General features: G+C 42.8%; 2 protein-coding genes and 1 long non-coding RNA gene across 3 annotated transcripts in view; all 3 read right to left on the reverse strand.

Annotated features, from left to right (window-relative positions):
* LOC142074949 (SWI/SNF-related matrix-associated actin-dependent regulator of chromatin subfamily A member 2-like) overlaps positions 1-4751 on the reverse strand; it is a 55784-nt gene extending 51033 nt beyond the window's left edge. Inside the window, exons 1-3 of the mRNA XM_075135962.1 lie at positions 4653-4751; positions 1077-1319; positions 651-764 (exon numbers count right to left, since the gene is read on the reverse strand). Of these exons, the coding sequence (XP_074992063.1) occupies positions 651-764; positions 1077-1319; positions 4653-4751 (456 nt within the window). The remainder of the gene's footprint in view (positions 1-650; positions 765-1076; positions 1320-4652) is intronic.
* Positions 4752-5307: 556 nt separating this feature from the next.
* Positions 5308-15115, reverse strand: LOC142074707 (uncharacterized). Its single transcript, XR_012670672.1, has 3 exons — positions 14974-15115; positions 6449-6612; positions 5308-5375 (listed from the first exon to the last, which is right to left on the reverse strand). It is a non-coding gene; the product is annotated as an uncharacterized LOC142074707 (long non-coding RNA).
* Positions 15116-15459: 344 nt separating this feature from the next.
* LOC142074951 (SWI/SNF-related matrix-associated actin-dependent regulator of chromatin subfamily A member 2-like) overlaps positions 15460-18337 on the reverse strand; it is a 128929-nt gene continuing 126051 nt past the window's right edge. Inside the window, exons 10-12 of the mRNA XM_075135963.1 lie at positions 17160-17290; positions 16898-16958; positions 15460-15564 (exon numbers count right to left, since the gene is read on the reverse strand). Of these exons, the coding sequence (XP_074992064.1) occupies positions 15460-15564; positions 16898-16958; positions 17160-17290 (297 nt within the window). The remainder of the gene's footprint in view (positions 15565-16897; positions 16959-17159; positions 17291-18337) is intronic.

Raw genomic sequence — 18337 nt, forward strand, 5'->3', positions numbered from 1 at the left:
TGCCTTCAATTTTCATTTTTGGTTATGTTTTTGTGGGTTTGGGGGGAAGGGAAAAAGGGGAAGGATGCTCAAAATCATAAAGGAGGGCAGGGGTGTGGGTAGAGTGAGATGCCTGGAAATTAAAATAGTGGCCTTTCAAATCAGTGTTGAATTTTACATTCTGAGATGCACAAACTGGTTAAGACACATATACAAGCCAAACAAAATACTTCACACAACTCAAGAGTCCTGAAAAGTTAACTAAAATTCTACTAACTTTATGAATGTCACACAGTCCTTTAGGAGTTTCAGTGAAACAATTCAGCGAGCAAAGTTTCTTCTCAGTGCATGAGGGAGTGGCACAATCTGACCCTCAGGGTATGACTGGCTTTTATTAATGCCTTGAAACCAAATACTATGGAAACAAGCTGTATGTCTTATATAAACCTTGGGTGGCTACATACAGAATTAGAGCTGTAGGACTGAGGATTAAGACTGAGAATGCAGAAATCAGGATTCCTCAGTGGCCAGTATTTCTTCTTTGCAGAGTTAAAAACACAAACCACAACAACAACGGACACTTAATAAGTGCTCTTATCTAGGATGCATCTCAAAAACCAATATTGTATAGTGCTCAAAAAAAAAGTATAAAACCCCTTTCTATTGCAAACCTTTTCTGGCAGTTGAGACTCAACCTCTTTTTTCAGTCTCCTTAGCAAAAAGGGCCGGAGCACTTTGTGGAGACGACGGATGATCAGGATAGTCTCTTCCTCATTTAAGTCCACCTACAAAAGTTTATAAAGGTCACAACAAGGCAACTCAGTGTGTTATGCAATGTCTTTGTGATTAGGTAAAAGATTATTTCTCATTATAAACGTTTGCAGTAATTACTTGTTATGTTACAACTAAATTGACTCAGAGTCCAGAAAGAGACACTTTAATGAAGACTTTTAAAGCTATAATAAAGGTAGCTTTTAAGTACGCTAATTCTCTGAGCACAAAGAAGAGTTCAAAGACTATTCCTATAACATGGCCTCCATTTTGTTTCCATCCTAATGGTTTGTTTCTAACGAACTTTAAGCAAACTGTTGCAGTACCCTTTCTCCAGTCATGGCAAATGGAGCATTGAACCACTGTTCAAAGGTGCTGCAGCTCTTGAAAATGGTAGGGAGGAGGAAGTTGAGAAGAGCCCAGAGTTCAGGCAATTTGTTCTGAAGTGGAGTCCCGGTCAACAGTATCCTCCTAGGGGCCACATAATGAGTGTTCAAGACCTGAGTCAGCTTGCAGTGATGGTTCTTCATTCGATGGCCTTCGTCTACTATCATGTATTTCCATCGAATCTGCAAGAAGAAGAAAAGCTGGTAAAGAAAAAGCAGGTCAGATATCATCAGAATTAGAACCTACCTCCCAGTAGGTTTAAAACAGGAACGTTTCAAAACCGAAACATCAGTCATTCTTGTTGAATGACTGGAAACCCAAATCTGATGTTATCCAAGCATTAGTGACCTCCCAAGCAACAAGAGGAGAAACAAATACTAGGCAGGCTACATCTGTAAATAAGCTTGCATCAGCAAACAGCTGAATCCCCTCATTTCTTGGGAGGAGTTCAGGAGACTGACACCATAAGGTCAGAATTTGTCTTACTGGGGAAGAAAAAGAACACGAGAAATCCAAATGAAACTGTCAGAAAGAAGAAACTAGACAGGATGCAAAGGCATTTTCAGACAAAATAGCTGTATTCTCTAAAAAGATAGTAACCCTGAACTTTGCTTTGATTCAGTTAATCCCTTTCTTCTAACCCCAAAATGAAGCAACATAATTAAGGACATATCAGTCACTGCATCTTCTGAAATAAAACTTTAATGCAGTCAGAGCAGATGTTGAATGAAAACTGCCATGGTTTTTATTACTTTCTGTGCTAAGACATGGATAGCTAACCTATAGCCCATAGGATGAGTTTGATGGGACATTGCTTGAACCTCAGCACATCAGTGATTCAGGCAGTTCTTTAGTTCGGTCCTTTCAGACACTTCATGTCAGCTGTTTAGGGAATTTTTTGTTGTTGTTTTTGCTTTTTAAAAAGCAAATACTGCCTCACAAGCTACTTTGTTAAAGATGTGAAGCTTTCGGTGCCTCTTGCTGATTTATATGCTTGCTGAGGCCCTCAGTGATCACAAAGAACTGGGCCAGATAACCAGTGGACAAGCATGTGTCACATAACCAAAAATATAACCACCCCCCCCAACAAATGTTGGGCATATATCCAAATTCTAGGCCATGTGACCAGAGGCTTCATGTAAGTCAGGTCACATGCCAAAAATAGAATAGAATAGAATAGAATAGAATAGAATAGAATAGAATAGAATAGAATAGAATAGAATAGAATAGTTTAGTTCAGTTGGAAGGGACCTACAACAGTCATCCAGTCCAACTGCCTCACCACTTCAGGGCTGACCAAAAATTAAAGCATGTTATCAAGGGCATTGTCCAAATGACTCTTAAACACTGACAGGCATGGGGCATCGACCACCTCTCTAGGAAGCCTGTTCCAGTGTTTGACCACCCGCTCGGTAAAGAAATGCTTCATAATATCTAGCCTGAATTTACCCTGACGCAGCTTTGAACCATTCCCACGCGTCCTATCACTGGATACCAGGGAGAAGAGATCAGCACCACCCTCTCCACTTCCCCTCCTCAGGAAGCTGTAGAGAGCAATGAGGTTGCCCCTCAGCCTCCTTCTCTCCAAACTAGACAAACCCAGAGTCCTTAGCCGCTCCTCAATAGGACATGCCTTCCAGCCCTTTCACCGGCTTTGTTGCCCTCCTCTGGATGCATTCAAGTACCTTCACATCCTTCTTAAATTGTGGGGCTGTGCTGGTTTTGTCTGGGATAGAGTTAATTTTGTTTGTAGTAGTAGCTAGTATGGGGCTATGTTTTCGATTTGTGCTGAAAACAGTGTTGATAATATAGAGATGTTTTCATTATGGCTGAAAAGTGCTTACACAGTCAAGGCCGCCTCAGCTTCTCATGCTCTGCGGACTGAGAAGGCTGGAGATACACAAGAAGCTGGGAGGGGGCACAGCCAGGACAACTGACCGAAACTGGGCCATGGGATATTCCATACCATATGACATCATGCTCAGTATATAAACTAGGGGAAAACTGGCCGGGGGGCTGCTGCTCAGGGACTGGCTGGGCATCGGTCCGCGGGTGGTGAGCAATTGTTTTTGTTTTTTTTTTCATTTGCATCACTTGTCTTTCCTGGGTTTTGTTTCTCTCTCTTTTTGTTATCTTTCTTTTCATTACATATTATTATTGTTATTATTATTAGATTATTTTATTTCAATTATTAAACTGTTCTTATATCAACCCATAAGTGTTATCATTTTTACTCTAGTGATTCTCTCCCCCATCCCACTGGGGGGGAGTGAGCGAGCGGCTGTGTGGTGCTTAGCTGCCTGCCAGGTTAAACCATAACAGGGGCCCAGAACTGCACACAGTATTCAAGGTGAGGCTGCACCAACGCTGAATACAGTGGCATAACCACCTCTTTTGACCATCTGGTTATGCTGTGCTTAATGCACCCCAGGATGCAGTTTGCCCTCTTGGCTGCCAGGGCACACTACTGACTCATTGAGCCTACTGTTGACCAGCACCCCCAGATCCCTAAATCCCTATGCCAAGGGCGTGCCAGTCATAAACCAGAGGATACCTCTGTTTGTAGTTATGTGCAAAATTTGAGTCATGTGATGGGGTACGCAGCAACATAACAAGACTATGATGTACTGATCACATGACCAGTAAGGTCTCAGTTTGTAGTCCTCAAGTGCTTTCATCAGATGCTATGTAGCCCCATTGCACAGAAAAGATTGGTGCTACACTGCTGTTCCCTGCTCTTATCTTTTAGTAATGGTGGGCAAAAACTAGAAGGATAGAAAAACTGTGCAGAGTAAAACTGTTTTCAACCATTCAGAATTATGCTAAGATCATGTACTGTCTATGTTCCAGAGAGGACAAATGAGACATCTAAATATATAATAGGATAAAAGGAAGACAATAGGATCACAAGGTTTCACAGTATGGCAAAACATACCCACCTCGTCGGGTTTGTGTGTATTTTATAAAATACTCTTACACTACCATACAGTTTTCAAAACAATTCATTACATCTGAGGCACCGATATCCACAGATCAGTTTGTGAGGTTTTAAAAACTGAGTCTTATGTAATAAAGCATCTGGATATCAAATTCATTATATAGGTGGTCACTTGGGAAAAACACACGATGCAGCTGGAGAGGTTGTAATAACAGCGAGCTTCAGCTCAGAAACAGAACTAGAAAAGTAAAGTCAGGATGACAGATTAGGATAAATGCTATCAGGCAGTGGAAAGAAAAATCACACTTTTCTAAAAGACAGGTAAGTCTACAGTACTGACAAAATTCCAGAGCAATAATATTATTCTCTGAATTATATCCAGGAAAATCCTGCTGTTTTCAGGAGGGAGAGATCCAATTGTCAACAGGGGAATGAAAAGGTAGATGAAATGGTTAATTTTTAGCAAGACAAAACAGCAATCCAGGACTATAAATCAAAAACAGGTGTTTTGTGCTAGGCACCAAATAAGGTGATGTCTTTTAGGGTTAGCTGTTAAGAGATGACAGACATTCCTTACCTTAGCAAGAATATGTTTGTCCTTTATTATGTACTCGTAAGTAGTTAAAAGAACATTAAATTTTCCACTTCGAAGCTGAGGAACAAGTGAGCGACGCATGGCAGGTGTCCCCTAAAAGAGAGACAAAGGATGAAGAAAACAGCTATACCTATATTTCTATGCAGTACAGTCATGAATTAGAAAGAGCCAATATATGACCTTGTAATCCTGCAAAATCATACCAAATATATTGATATATTCCATACTCCTTCAAGAGTGGTTTCCATAACCAGCTGCTGGACTGTAAAGCTCTGTTTATATGGGAATGCATGCAGCTGGCAGTTTAGTCTCCTTACTAATTGCTTGACTTTATAGGAACTGCAGTAGCCAAACAACAAAATATTCAGCTGTAAACAAAATGTGCAGTATTTATCATTTGTATTGCTCTCAGCAAATCCTTGCAATATGGTATTTAACAATTTTATTCTGCATTTCACTAACCAAAAGCAATTACAGTTAATTACAGTAATCTTGGGATGATTAACTCTCACTGCTTAGCACATAATGTACATGACAAAACTTTACAAACAAACACAGTTTACAAATGAATGTAGGGGCTGAGGAAAAAAAATGTTTTATTCTTTCAGCTTGATGTTCATATAAAAAATAAATCAAACCTTGTAAGATATTTTCACCACAGAAGGAGCCCATTTGTCAAATTCGTATGTCCAGTTGGATAAAGTTCTAAATACAAGATTAATAGGTAAAAATAATATATTTCATTATATGTTAAAAAAAAAAGTTAAAATTCATAATTATGCCATCTGTTTCCCACTGAATGCTGGATTCTCAACATACTTCTTACACCCCCTATAATAAACAGTATATTTAAAAAGAAGCACATAATATATTGTATCAGGATATATGTATCTTTATTTGAGAGGGGAGGAAATAGAAATAAAGTGGGGAAAATGTCTCTTCCCCTTATATTCAGGGGTCCCTTTCAGACCAATTCAGCAAAGTATTATTTGAAGGATACCTTTGTATTTTGACACATATTAAGGAGAAGATATACCTACACAGAAAGACTTATGTGTCATTGTAAGCTGATCACCTCTCATAAATTGAGCCTGCAACTTTTCAGATATAGCCATATGAAGTCTACAGTAAAATACATCTGTATTCAGCTATAATGATATACTATTGCCACTAGGCAGATTCGGTTTTGCACTGTGTGGTTTCAGCTTTATGATGACAATAAATAGTCTTTAAAATGGGTAAAAGTGTGTTTGCCAGTATGATATGGGAACAGAAGATAACCTTTTTGTTTGTGAAGTCATTGGACATGCCAAGGCAGCACCAACCTGGTCTAATGTGCATCTTATGGGGGGAGAAGAGAAGGAAGAAAGAGTTTTAAAATAACTAAAATCACTCAAGTTTCAGCTTCTCTCTTCTAGAAACTTTAAAAGGTTCCTAGAATAGGGAAAACTACAGGCATATAATATAAAAAAAAAAGTATCATTCCTCTCTCGTGGCTAATGTGAGGAGTAAGTAACAGTGAAGTAGGACATACTATATAGCATGCCAGCAAGTGAACAGTAAAATTAATGAAACAAAGTGCTTTTATCAGCCATCTGGTCACCTTTCAATGCTAGACAATCAGTTAGGAAGAAATAATCACAGGCTAAATTCAGAGTACACGCTCAGTGCAATTCCAAGACGTGCCTCATCTTGTCATTGTGTGAAAAAAAGTACATGTTGCTAAGAAACCAAACTACAATACACAGAATAATAGCAGAATGAGTTTCTTTACTTACGAAAGGGGAACAATGATGAGATAGGGGCCGTTGAGTCTTTTGTGTTCCATCAGATAAGTGATGAGTGCAATAGTCTGTATGGTTTTTCCGAGTCCCATTTCATCAGCTAAAATTCCATTCAAATTGTTATTATAGAGTGAAACCATCCATTCCAGGCCCTGGAGCTGAAATGAATAATCATTTCAATTATTTGAAATCCACAGAGGTAGGTAGTACTAATATTAAAGAAGAGAGGTTCGTTCTTCTCTTAGTACTTAGATGCTGTTTTTCCTTCCACAGTACTATGTGCATGCAGTTCCCAATATGTCTTGGAAAAGGTGATATGACTTATATCTATATTAAAGTCATCACTGCTATTTAGGGCCAGTATGGCCCACGCTACAAAGTAATATTTTATACATACTGAAGATTTTTTGTACTGTAGGCTGTCCTGGTTCCGGCTGGGACAGAGTTAACTTTCTTCCCAGTAGCTGTCGGGGGGTGCTGGTTTTTGGGTTTGGTATGAGAGGAGCGTTGATGGCCCATTGATGCTTTGGTTGTTGCTGGGTGGCGCTTGCACCAGGGACTTTTTTTCAGCCTCCCGTACCCTGCCAAGTGCAGGGGAAGCTGTGGGGGGAGGGGAGCATAGCCAGGGCGGTTGACCCAGCTGGCCAATGGGGTATTCTATACCATGTGACATCATGCTCAGTATAAAAACCAGGTGTGTGGGGGGGCTCGCCCCCCGTTCATGACACACGGTCAGCGGTCGGTGAGCAGTTGCATTGTGCATCGCCTGCTTTGTATATTCTGTTACTGTTGTTGTTATCATTGTTATTATTACTGTTCTACTTTGTTTTATTTCCATTATTAAACTGTTTTTATCTCAATCCGCGAGTTTTTCTACTTGTGCCCTACCGATTCTCTCCCCCATCCCACCAGAGGGTGGGGGTGAGCGAGTGGCTGCATGGGGTTTAGCTGCTGGCTGGGGTTAAACCACGACAGTCCTTTTTGATGCCCAACGTGGGGCATGAAGGGTTGAGATAACAACAGACTAATTAGAGCATATTACGGAATTTATTTCTGTTAAGAGTTGCTGGTAACAATATTCATTCATCTGTTCTCGATATTAATTTATCTGAATTACACCATGCTCTTGTTTTTGCTGTACCTGTTAAAGACTGGTGTTGGGTTTTGTAGTCTGCTGTGCTCTGCAGTGATTAATGATGTTTTGCCTGGGAGATTTGTTATTAAAACGCTGGCATTGGGGGTTATTTGGTATTTGGTATTTGTAATGAAGCCGTTAGTGTATTTCAGGTACCACCTCATGGAGATCATTAGCAATTATACCTCTTCCTCTGAGAGGCTTTTTATGGAGGAAATAGAGAATGGCACCCCTGCAACAGAGAACCAACCTGTGCCGGTATCAGTCACCCCTATACAAAAAAGAAAATACACAAGGAAATCAGCTCATTTAGTAAGGGATGAAGATGAACCAGGGCCATCACGAGAACAGGAGAAGGAGGAGGTAGAACCCGTAAATGAGATGGTAACCACCCGATCCCTATCCCTATCCTGCGAGATATGCGAAAAAATTTCAGTCCTCATCCAGGCGAGCACATTGTCACCTGGCTGCTCCGATGCTGGGATAACGGGGCCAGTAGCCTGGAATTAGAGGGGAGGGAAGCCAAGCAGCTGGGATCCCTTTCTAGGGAAGGGGGCATTGACAAAGCAATTGGGCAAGGGGCACAAGTCCTCAGCCTCTGGAGGCGACTCCTGTCAGGCGTGAAGGAAAGGTATCCCTTCAAGGAAGATGTTATATGCCACCCAGGCAAGTGGACCACCATGGAAAGAGGTATCCAGTACCTGAGAGAATTAGGCATGCTGGAGGTGATTTATGATGACCTGAACAACCAGCAGTTACCCAAAGATCCAGATGAAGTCAAATGTACCCGACACATGTGGCGGAAGTTTGTACGGAGCACAACAGCGTCACATGCAAACTCATTGGCAAAAATGACCTGGAGAGATGGAGAGGAACAAACGGTGGATGAATTCGCTGGCCAACTCCAGCAATATGAAGAAAGTCTCTCTTCCTCTCTACAGGCCTGCGTCTCTGCTGTGGAGAAACTGCCTTGGGAGTTCCAGCAACTCAAAGAGGATACGTCCTACTCCCCACCTGCACGGGCCAGTGTCTCAGCCATTAGGAGTAACCGTCCCTATGCTCAAGAGAGGAGATATCGTGGATGCACACCCTGGGGAACCCTGTGGTTTTACCTGCGTGACCACGGAGAGGACATGAGGAAGTGGCATGGAAAACCTACCTCAGTCCTACAGGCACGGGTACATGAGTTGCAAGGAAAAACAACCACAAAAGGGGGTTCTTCCAGGAAAACTGCTGCTCCAGTCTCCAGGGAGCAGTTCCCCAGAAACAGTAGAAGGGCTGATTCCACTTCCGACCTTAACAAAAGGATTTCTGATTCGTACTTACAAGAAGTGAATAGCGAATACAATGACCAGGACTAGAGGGGCCCTGCCTCCAGCCAGGTGGAGGAAAGGGACAAACGACTGTGTGGATTCGATGGCCTGGCACATCAGACCCACAGGAGTATAAGGCTCTTGTAGACACCAGTGCACAGTGTACCCTGATGCCATCAAGCTATAAAGAGGCAGAACCCATTTGTATTTCTGGAGTGACAGGGGGATCCCAAGAGTTAACTGTATTGGAGGCCAAAGTGAGCCTAACCGGGAACGAGTGGCAGAAGCAACCCATTGTGACTGGCCCAGAGGCTCCGTGCATCCTTGGCATAGACTACCTCAGGAGAGGGTATTTCAAGGACCCAAAAGAGTACCGGTGGGCTTTTGGTATAGCTGCCCTGCAGACAGAGGAAATTAAACAGCTGTCCACCTTGCCCGGTCTCTCGGAGGATCCTTCTGTTGTGGGATTGCTGAGGGTTGAAGAACAACAGGTACCAATCGCTACCACAACAGTGCACCAGCAGCAATATCGCACCAACCGAGACTCCCTGATTCCCATCCATGAGCTGATTCATCGACTGGAGAGCCAAGGAGTGATCAGCAAGACTCACTCACCCTTTAACAGTCCCATATGGCCAGTGCGAAAGTCCAATAGAGAGTGGAGACTAACAGTAGACTACCGTGGCCTGAACGAAGTCACGCCGCCACTGAGTGCTGCCGTGCCGGACATGCTAGAACTCCAATACGAACTGGAGTCAAAGGCAGCCAAATGGTATGCTACAAACGATATCGCTAATGCGTTCTTCTCAATCCATTTGGCGGCAGAGTGCAGGCCACAGTTTGCTTTCACTTGGAGGGGCATCCAGTACACCTGGAACCGACTGCCCCAGGGGTGGAAACACAGCCCTACCATTTGCCATGGACTGATCCACACCGCACTGGAACAGGGTGAGGCTCCGGAACACCTGCAGTACATTGATGACATCATTGTATGGGGCAGAACAGCAGAAGAAGTTTTTGAGAAAGGGAAGAGAATAGTCCGAATCCTTCTGAAGGCCGGTTTTGCCATAAAACAAAGTAAGGTCAAGGGACCTGCACAGGAGATAGAATCATAGAATCATTAAGGTTGGAAAAGACCTCTAAGATCATCGAGTCCAACCGTCAACTCAACACCACCATGCCTACTAAACCATGTCCCTAAGCGCCTCATCTACACGTCTTTTAAATACTTCCAGGGATGGTGACTCAACCACTTCCCTGGGCAGCCTGTTGCAATGTTTAACCACTCTTTCAGTAAAGAAATTTTTGCTAATGTCCAATCTAAACCTCCCTTGGCACAACTTGAGGCCATTTCCTCTCGTCCTATCGCTACTTACTTGGCAGAAGAGACCAACACCCACCTCGCTACAACCTCCTTTCAGGTAGTTGTAGATTGCGATAAGGTCTCCCCTCAGCCTCCTCTTCTCCAGGCTAAACAGTCCCAGTTCCCTCAGCCGCTCCTCATCAGACTTGTGCTCCAGGCCCTTCACCAGCTTCGTTGCCCTCCTCTGGACACGCTCCAGCACCTCCATGTCCTTCTTGTAGTGAGGGGCCCAAAACTGAACACAGTATTCAAGGTGCAGCCTCACCAGTGCCGAGTACAGGGGCACGATCACCTCCCTAGTCCTGCTGGCCACACTATTTCTGATACAGGCCAGGATGCCGTTGGCCACCTGGGCACGCTGCTGGCTCATGTTCAGCCGGCTGTCAATCAGCACCCCCAGGTCCTGTTCCGACAGGCAGCTTTCCAGCCACTCTTCCCCAAGCCTGTAGCGTTGCCTGGGGTTGTTGTGACCCAAGTGCAGGACCCGGCACTTGGCCTTGTTAAACCTCATACAGTTGGCCTCAGCCCATCGATCCAGCCTGTCCAGGTCCCTCTGCAGAGCCTTCCTACCCTCGAGCAGATCAACACTCCCGCCCAACTTGGTGTTGTCTGCAATCTTACTGAGGGAGCACTCGATCCCCTCATCCAGATCATTGATAAAGATATTGAACAGGACCGGCCCCAAAACTGAGCCCTGGGGAACACCGCTCGTCACTAGCCGCCAACTGGATTTAATGACTGCCGATGCTGGGCTGGATGTTAAGAGGGAGGGTCCCCTCTACACATCATCCAATTTTTAGGAATAAAATGGCAAGATGGGCATCATCAGATCCCAATGGATGTGATCAACAAAATAACAGTCATGTCCCCACCAACTAGCAAAAAGGAAACACAAGCCTTCTTAGGCGTTGTGGGCTTTTAGAGAATGCATATTCCAGATTACAGCCTGATTGTAAGCCCTCTCTATCAGGTGACTCGGAAGAACGATTTCAAATGGGGCCCTGAGCAACAAGAAGCCTTTGAACAAATTAAACAGGAGATAGTTCATGCAGTAGCCCTTGGGCCAGTCCGGGCAGGACAAAATGTAAGGAATGTGCTCTACACCGCAGCCAGGGAGAATGGCCCTACCTGGAGCCTCTGGCAGAAAGCTCCAGGGGAGACTCGAGGTCGACCCCTGGGGTTCTGGAGTTGGGGATACAGAGGATCCGAGGCCTGCTATACTCCAACTGAGAAGGAGATATTGGCAGCATATGAAGGGGTTCGAGCTGCTTCGGAAGTGGTTGGCACTGAAGCACAGCTCCTCCTGGCACCCCGACTGCCGGTGCTGGGCTGGATGTTCAAAGGGAGGGTCCCCTCTACACATCATGCAACCGATGCTACGTGGAGTAAGTGGGTCGCACTGATCACACAACGAGCCCGAATAGGAAACCCCAGTCGCCCAGGAATCTTGGAGGTGATCACGAACTGGCCAGAAGGCAAAGATTTTGGCATATCCCCAGAGGAGGAGGTGACACGTGCTGAAGAGGCCCCACTGTATAATAAACTACCAGAAAATGACAAGCAATATGCCCTATTCACTGATGGGTCCTGTCGCCTTGTAGGATAGCATCGGATGTGGAAAGCTGCTGTATGGAGTCCTATACGCCAAGTTGCAGAAACTGATGAAGGAGAAGGTGAGTCGAGCCAGTTTGCAGAGGTGAAAGCCATCCAGCTGGCCTTGGACATTGCTGAACGAGAAAAATGGCCAGTACTTTATCTCTATACTGACTCATGGATGGTGGCAAATGCCCTGTGGGGGTGGTTGCAGCAATGGAAGCAGAACAACTGGCAGCGCAGAGGCAAACCCATCTGGGCTGCCGCATTGTGGCAAGATATTGCTGCCCGGGTAGAGAACCTGGTTGTAAAAGTACGTCACGTAGATGCTCACGTACCCAAGAGTCGGGCCACTGAAGAACATCAAAAACAACCAGCGCTATGTGCTCACCATGGTGGAATCAACCACCGGATGGCTGGAAACATATCCCGTGCCCCATGCCACCGCCCGGAACACCATCCTGGGCCTTGAAAAACAAGTCTTATGGCGACATGGCACCTCAGAAAGAATTGAGCCAGACAATGGGACTCATTTCCAAAACACCCTCATAGACACCTGGGCCAAAGGGCATGGCATTGAGTGGGTATATCACATCCCCTACCATGCACCAGCCTCTGGTAAAATTGAACGATACAACGGACTGCTAAAGACTACGCTGAGAGCAATGGGTGGTGGGACATTCAAGCATTGGGTACACATTTAGCAAAAGCCACCTCGTTAGTCAACACTAGGGGATCTGTTAATCGAGCTGGCCCTGCCCAATCCAAACCCTTACGTACTGTACATGGAGATAAAGTCCCTGTCATGCACATAAGAAATATGCTGGGGAAGACAGTCTGGGTTACTCCTGCCTCTGGCAAGGGAAAACCCGTTCGTGGGATTGCTTTTGCTCAAGGACCTGGGTGCACTTTGTGGGTAATGCGAAAGGATGGAGAAGTCCGATGTGTACCTCAAGGGGATTTGATTTTGGGTGAAAATAGCCAATGAACTGAATTGTATGATGTTAATTGCTATATAATACTGTATGTCATATCAATGGTATTGCAGTAAGAATCACCCAGATTAATGAAGAATGAACTTTGATGAAACCAAGCAAAGTGCAGCAATAATGGAACCAGAACTGGCTTCAGGACGCAACAATCCAACACCACACACCATCTGTCCTGCCCTGAAAGACTGTTATGACAGATGGAGCCCAAAGTCATGGACTAAATGAACTCAATGGACATTTTAGAGGGATGGCCCATAGACTCAGGGAATGACATCTCTGTGTGCATATCAAAAGGCAGGAAAAGTCGTGGTGATTAATTGGAATGTATTGGCAAATGTGAGACCTGGGTATGATGTAGATGATATGGAATAAGGGATGGATACTGTCCTGGTTTTGGCTGGGATAGAGTTAATTTTCTTCCTATTAACTGGTAAAGTGCTGTGTTTTGGATTTAGGATGAGAAGAATGTTGATAACACACTGATGCTTTAGTTGTTGCTAAGTAGTGTTTACAAAGTCAAGGACTTTTCAGCTTCCCATGCTCTGCCAGGTGCACAAGAAGGTGGGAGGGAGCGTAGTCAGGACAGCCAGTCCAGCTGGCCAACGGGGTATTCCATACTATATGACGTCATGCTCAGTATATAAGCTGGGGGGAGTTGGCTGGGAAACAGCGATTGCTGCTTGGGGACTGGCTGGACATCAGTCGGTGGGTGGTGAGCAATTGCATTGTGCATCACTCATTTTGCATATTCCATTATTATTATTATTATTATTATTACTACTACTACTACTACTACTATTATTATTATTCCTTTCTTTTCTGTTCTATTAAACTGTCTTTATCTCAATCCAGAAATTTTACTTTTTTTCCCGATTCTCTCCCCCATCCCTCTGGGTTGCAGGGGGAGTGAGTGAGTGGCTGTGTGGTGTTTGGCTGCCTGCCAGGTTAAACCACAACATCTAGACACATTCCCACTTCCATGATCCAGATGTTTGATGAGTCTCATGTATGAGGAGAGAATTAAATTAACAGGTCTGAGAAAGTTCAGCTAAGAAGTATGGGGAAAACTTTGTATGTAAAAAAATAATCCATTGTATCCATGAAAATTTATACAAAATAATACAGCCAATCTATCAGCTTCACACATATGCTGATTGATTTTTATTTAGGTACTAAATTCTCTGAAGACTGTCTTTACTGAACTCAGGGCAACAACAGTCAAGCAGAACTTTTTCTGCAGTTGTCTCCCACTTACTAGTGGCTGCAGAACTGATAATAGAGGAACCCTTTCCTGTGTCATCAGTCACCCCTTCACTGACGTGTACTGATGTGCAGAAGGAAGAGGCAGCTTAACTAATTTCAAGAATGAAGAATGTGAAAAAGGAAAAAAAAGAGAAGGAAATTGGGGCAGGAAAAAATGGATAAGATCTAGAGGAAATTGAGGGGCATAAGAGTCAAAGGGAGAGTGATAGGACAAGAACCAAAACCAGGCCTCAACACACCTGCTGTAAAGCTCTCTGGAAAAGTATGTACCTTATCTGTAACACTAACAATCTGTATATAAAACAAATATTGTATAGAACAATTTTATCAGTTCAATCACTAGAGATCCACGCTTGAGGCGCTAAAAGCTCAAATTGTTAATTTTTTAAATATTAAAAGAAGAAAAAGATTATTTAAAAAAATAATAAATTAAAATTAAAATAATGAGCAAAAATCCAAATACTGGGTTGATGGGAAGGAGAGCATAACCAAAACACTATTGTTCTGCAATGAAAAGAGATGTTTACAGGTGTATATAGAAAGTTGATATTACTATTCAAGCAGTATGTATGAAATTTGATCTGGGATAGAAGACTACATTCCCTTTCCCCATATGATCATCAATTTCTAACCTAATAGATATCTTGTATTTCTGCATGCATTTTCAAACAGTTTGTCATTTTAAGTACTGTAATGAAATATCTAGGATAAGGCAAGTCTTAAACATTTTAACATGCTTTACTCAATGAAAAGTATATTATATAGGAGCCTGGCCATTATTATGTAACTGTCAGCTGTAGAGCAGGGTATTATTTTGAATAAAAGGGTTTGGAACTACTTAAGCTAACTATATTTCTTACCTGATAATGTTTTAGTGTACCATTAATAAGAAGAGAAGACTGCTTCTCCACCCTCTCTATGATTGCATGAGCAACAGTGTAGTAGGACTGAGACCCTCTAGCACTATATTGCATACTGTATTCATCATCCACATCTTGTTTGGCTGTCCTGGAAAGCAGACAAAGAATAAAGGTAAATTCCCACAAATACATATATTTTTCAATACAGTTCACTTATTTATACAAGTGGTAAAGAGGCAGTAGAAATCCTCAACTGTGGGAAGTTCACCCTTAGAAGAATGCACATTACTTTTTTAGTAAACAAGTACTACCAAGCAGTCATATCCCTTCTCCTGCAGATGCATGTCACAGGTGCTACAACAACCAGCCACTCATGGTAATCTAGAGCAAGCTAATTTTGAGAGCCCTGATAAGAAATCACCATTCAGGGGCAAAGTGGGGAGGAGAGAAAAAGAAAAAAAGAAAAAAAAAGGCAGAATCCAAAGCTCACTCAATGATTTGTTTAGCATCTTTCTCAGAAACTTCCTCGCTGTTAGGATCCAGAAGTATCTTCTCATCTGCTTCTAACCTACTTGATTCTTCTTCATCATCCTAGAGTATATGGAAAAAGGGCAGGAAAATGTTGTACTCTCCAATGCTACTCAGTCGTAACTTTGGCTAACACATATTTATTAACAGTTTTCATTGAAAAATGCTTTATACTGACAGGAACCTGAACCAAAAAGTTCAACTGACAGCTATCTTGATACACTGCAACAAAACAAAACAAAAAAATTTACATAGATTAACTAACAGAAAGACACAATACTTTAAGAAAAAATATTTTCCTCTTCAGTGTTCTCATTTATAAAAATCTTACTCTACCTGTCCTGCTCATAGAGCAGACTGATATTATGCATATATTTGTATCATATTCAAGATGCACAATACTGTAAGACAGCTTAAAAAACTGGCAAGAGCTCCTGCATTCATGCTGTTTTAAGCTTTTGGTTTATTATTTTTTTAAAACAGATTATATTTTTAATCTTTATTTATAGTTTCCCTTCTAGCTACAGTTGCAACGGATGACAAATGGGTAAATTTTTCTGATTTTACTGGGAGCTCTCTAACAATGCTTGAACCATTTGAAGAAAAGGGTGTTGTGGAACAATTTAAATTCTTAACAACTAAACAGAGCAAAATATTGCTCTATAATATTGCATCTATCAAAGATGATATAAGCCGACAAATTAATGTACCTAACTATGTCTTATTACATTGGCCCTATTTCATCCCTACTGAAGAATTACCAAGAAAAAAAAAAAAACAAACCTGAAAGCTTCCAAATGCTGATGTGCAACTGTAGAAATGAAGGTGTATTCTAGCAAATGATCCTAATAAACCTTTGCCATTTACTGACTCAAAACACCTGAGTCAGAATCACACCACAATCAATAAAATTTGTCTTTTCTCATCCTCTCAATAGGCAATACTTCAATGTTAAGACTAGGAAAGCATTGCTTTCTGTAGAAAAGTATTTCATAACGGATACAAGAGGCATCTAGAAGATAAAAGATGTTAACTTCATTCAGCACAAAGCCACCATATGTCCTTTACAGAGGTGTATTTTAAAATAGGAACCTGCTTGCCTGTTCTGACATGATTATTCCATTATTTTTACTCTGATGATATGAGAGTAAAACAAGTTCTCTTTTCCCCTCATTCAGATTATCACGTAGGCATTTACAGCACATATAAAAGACATGCTATGCTATGAGCATCACTGCAAAAAGGATGTATTTTGCTGTCTGTATTATGTTTAAAACAATTAGACACTTGCTACTGCTTTTCTTCAAGCCTATGAAAAAAGAAACATACAGGAAAATAATATGGGTTTTGCTCTACTGCACTACTAAAAATGAAATTTGAAGAAAAGCATACCTACCTCCTCCTCATATTCAGAGCCACTTTCATCTTCACTGTCTGACCTGGGAGCAACTTCATAGCTGTACAGAGAAGACAAAAGAATACGAATTAGAAATACAAAGGGAGGAATGGAATAGATTCAATACATTTCCTACTCAACTTACAAGTAAAAAATTAAAAGGCAAATTGAAGAGATAAAAAAGACAGTTTCATCAAAAATAACAATACAGTTGACACCCCCCCAATAATAAAAATACCCCATTGGTTTGCTAGCTACTTACCCAGGGTTCATTTCCAACCAAGCATCTAGCTGACTTGCTTTTGGTGCTTCTGGTCCAAGAAGAACTTTGCCTGTTTCAGTGTGAGTCACTTTGACTGGAAGGTCACTCATCTGACTGCTCTCATCTATGGGCTAAAAATTCAGATGAAATTTTAGAAGATAACTGGTCTTCCTGTGTTTGCCACAGTTAATGAAGAGAGCTACCAGCAACTGCAAAGTTATGACTGAATAAGTTAATGTGTTACTGAAGCCTCGGCTTCCCATACTGCTACCAAGTCAACACTAAGTCACAGTATTTCTGTGTGTAACATTTAATATCCACACATGCATCACAGTATTCCAAGTAAATGAATGAGAGCAGTGTGGAACAGAAATAACTTGATCTCTCTGAAAGAAGAGAGAATCATAGAATCATAGAATCATTAAGGTTGGAAAAGACCTCTAAGATCATCATGTCCAACCGTCAACCCAACACACCATGCCCACTACACCATGTCCCTAAGCGCCTCATCTACACGTCTTTTAAATACTTCCAGGGATGGTGACTCCACCACTTCCCTGGGCAGCCTGTTCCAAGGCCTGACCACTCTTTCAGTAAAGAAATTTCTCCTAATGTCCAATCTAAACCTCCCTTGGCGCAACTTGAGGCCATTTCCTCTCGTCCTATCGCTAGTTACTTGGGAGAAGAGACCAACACCCACCTCACTACAACCTCCTTTCAGGTAGTTGTAGAGCGCGATGAGGTCTCCCCTCAGCCTCCTCTACTCCAGACTAAACAACCCCAGTTCCCTCAGCCGCTCCTCATAAGACTTGTGCTCCAGGCCCTTCACCAGCTTTGTTGCCCTCCTCTGGACATGCTCCAGCACCTCAATGTCCTTCTTGTAGTGAGGGGCCCAAAACTGAACACAGTATTCGAGGTGCGGCCTCACTAGTGCCGAGTACAGGGGCACGATCACCTCCCTACTCCTGCTGGCCACACTGTTTCTGATACAGGCCAGGATGCCGTTGGCCTTCTTGGCCACGTGGGCACACTGCCGGCTCATGTTCAGCCGGCTGTCAACCAGCACCCCCAGGTCCTTTTCCTCCGGGCAGCTTTCCAGCCACTCTTCCCCAAGCCTGTAGCGTTGCCTGGGGTTGTTGTGGCCGAAGTGCAGGACCCGGCACTTGGCCTTGTTGAAC

This window comes from Calonectris borealis, chromosome W (assembly GCF_964195595.1).
Source record: "Calonectris borealis chromosome W, bCalBor7.hap1.2, whole genome shotgun sequence".
In the NCBI taxonomy this organism is placed as follows: Eukaryota; Metazoa; Chordata; class Aves; order Procellariiformes; family Procellariidae; genus Calonectris; species Calonectris borealis.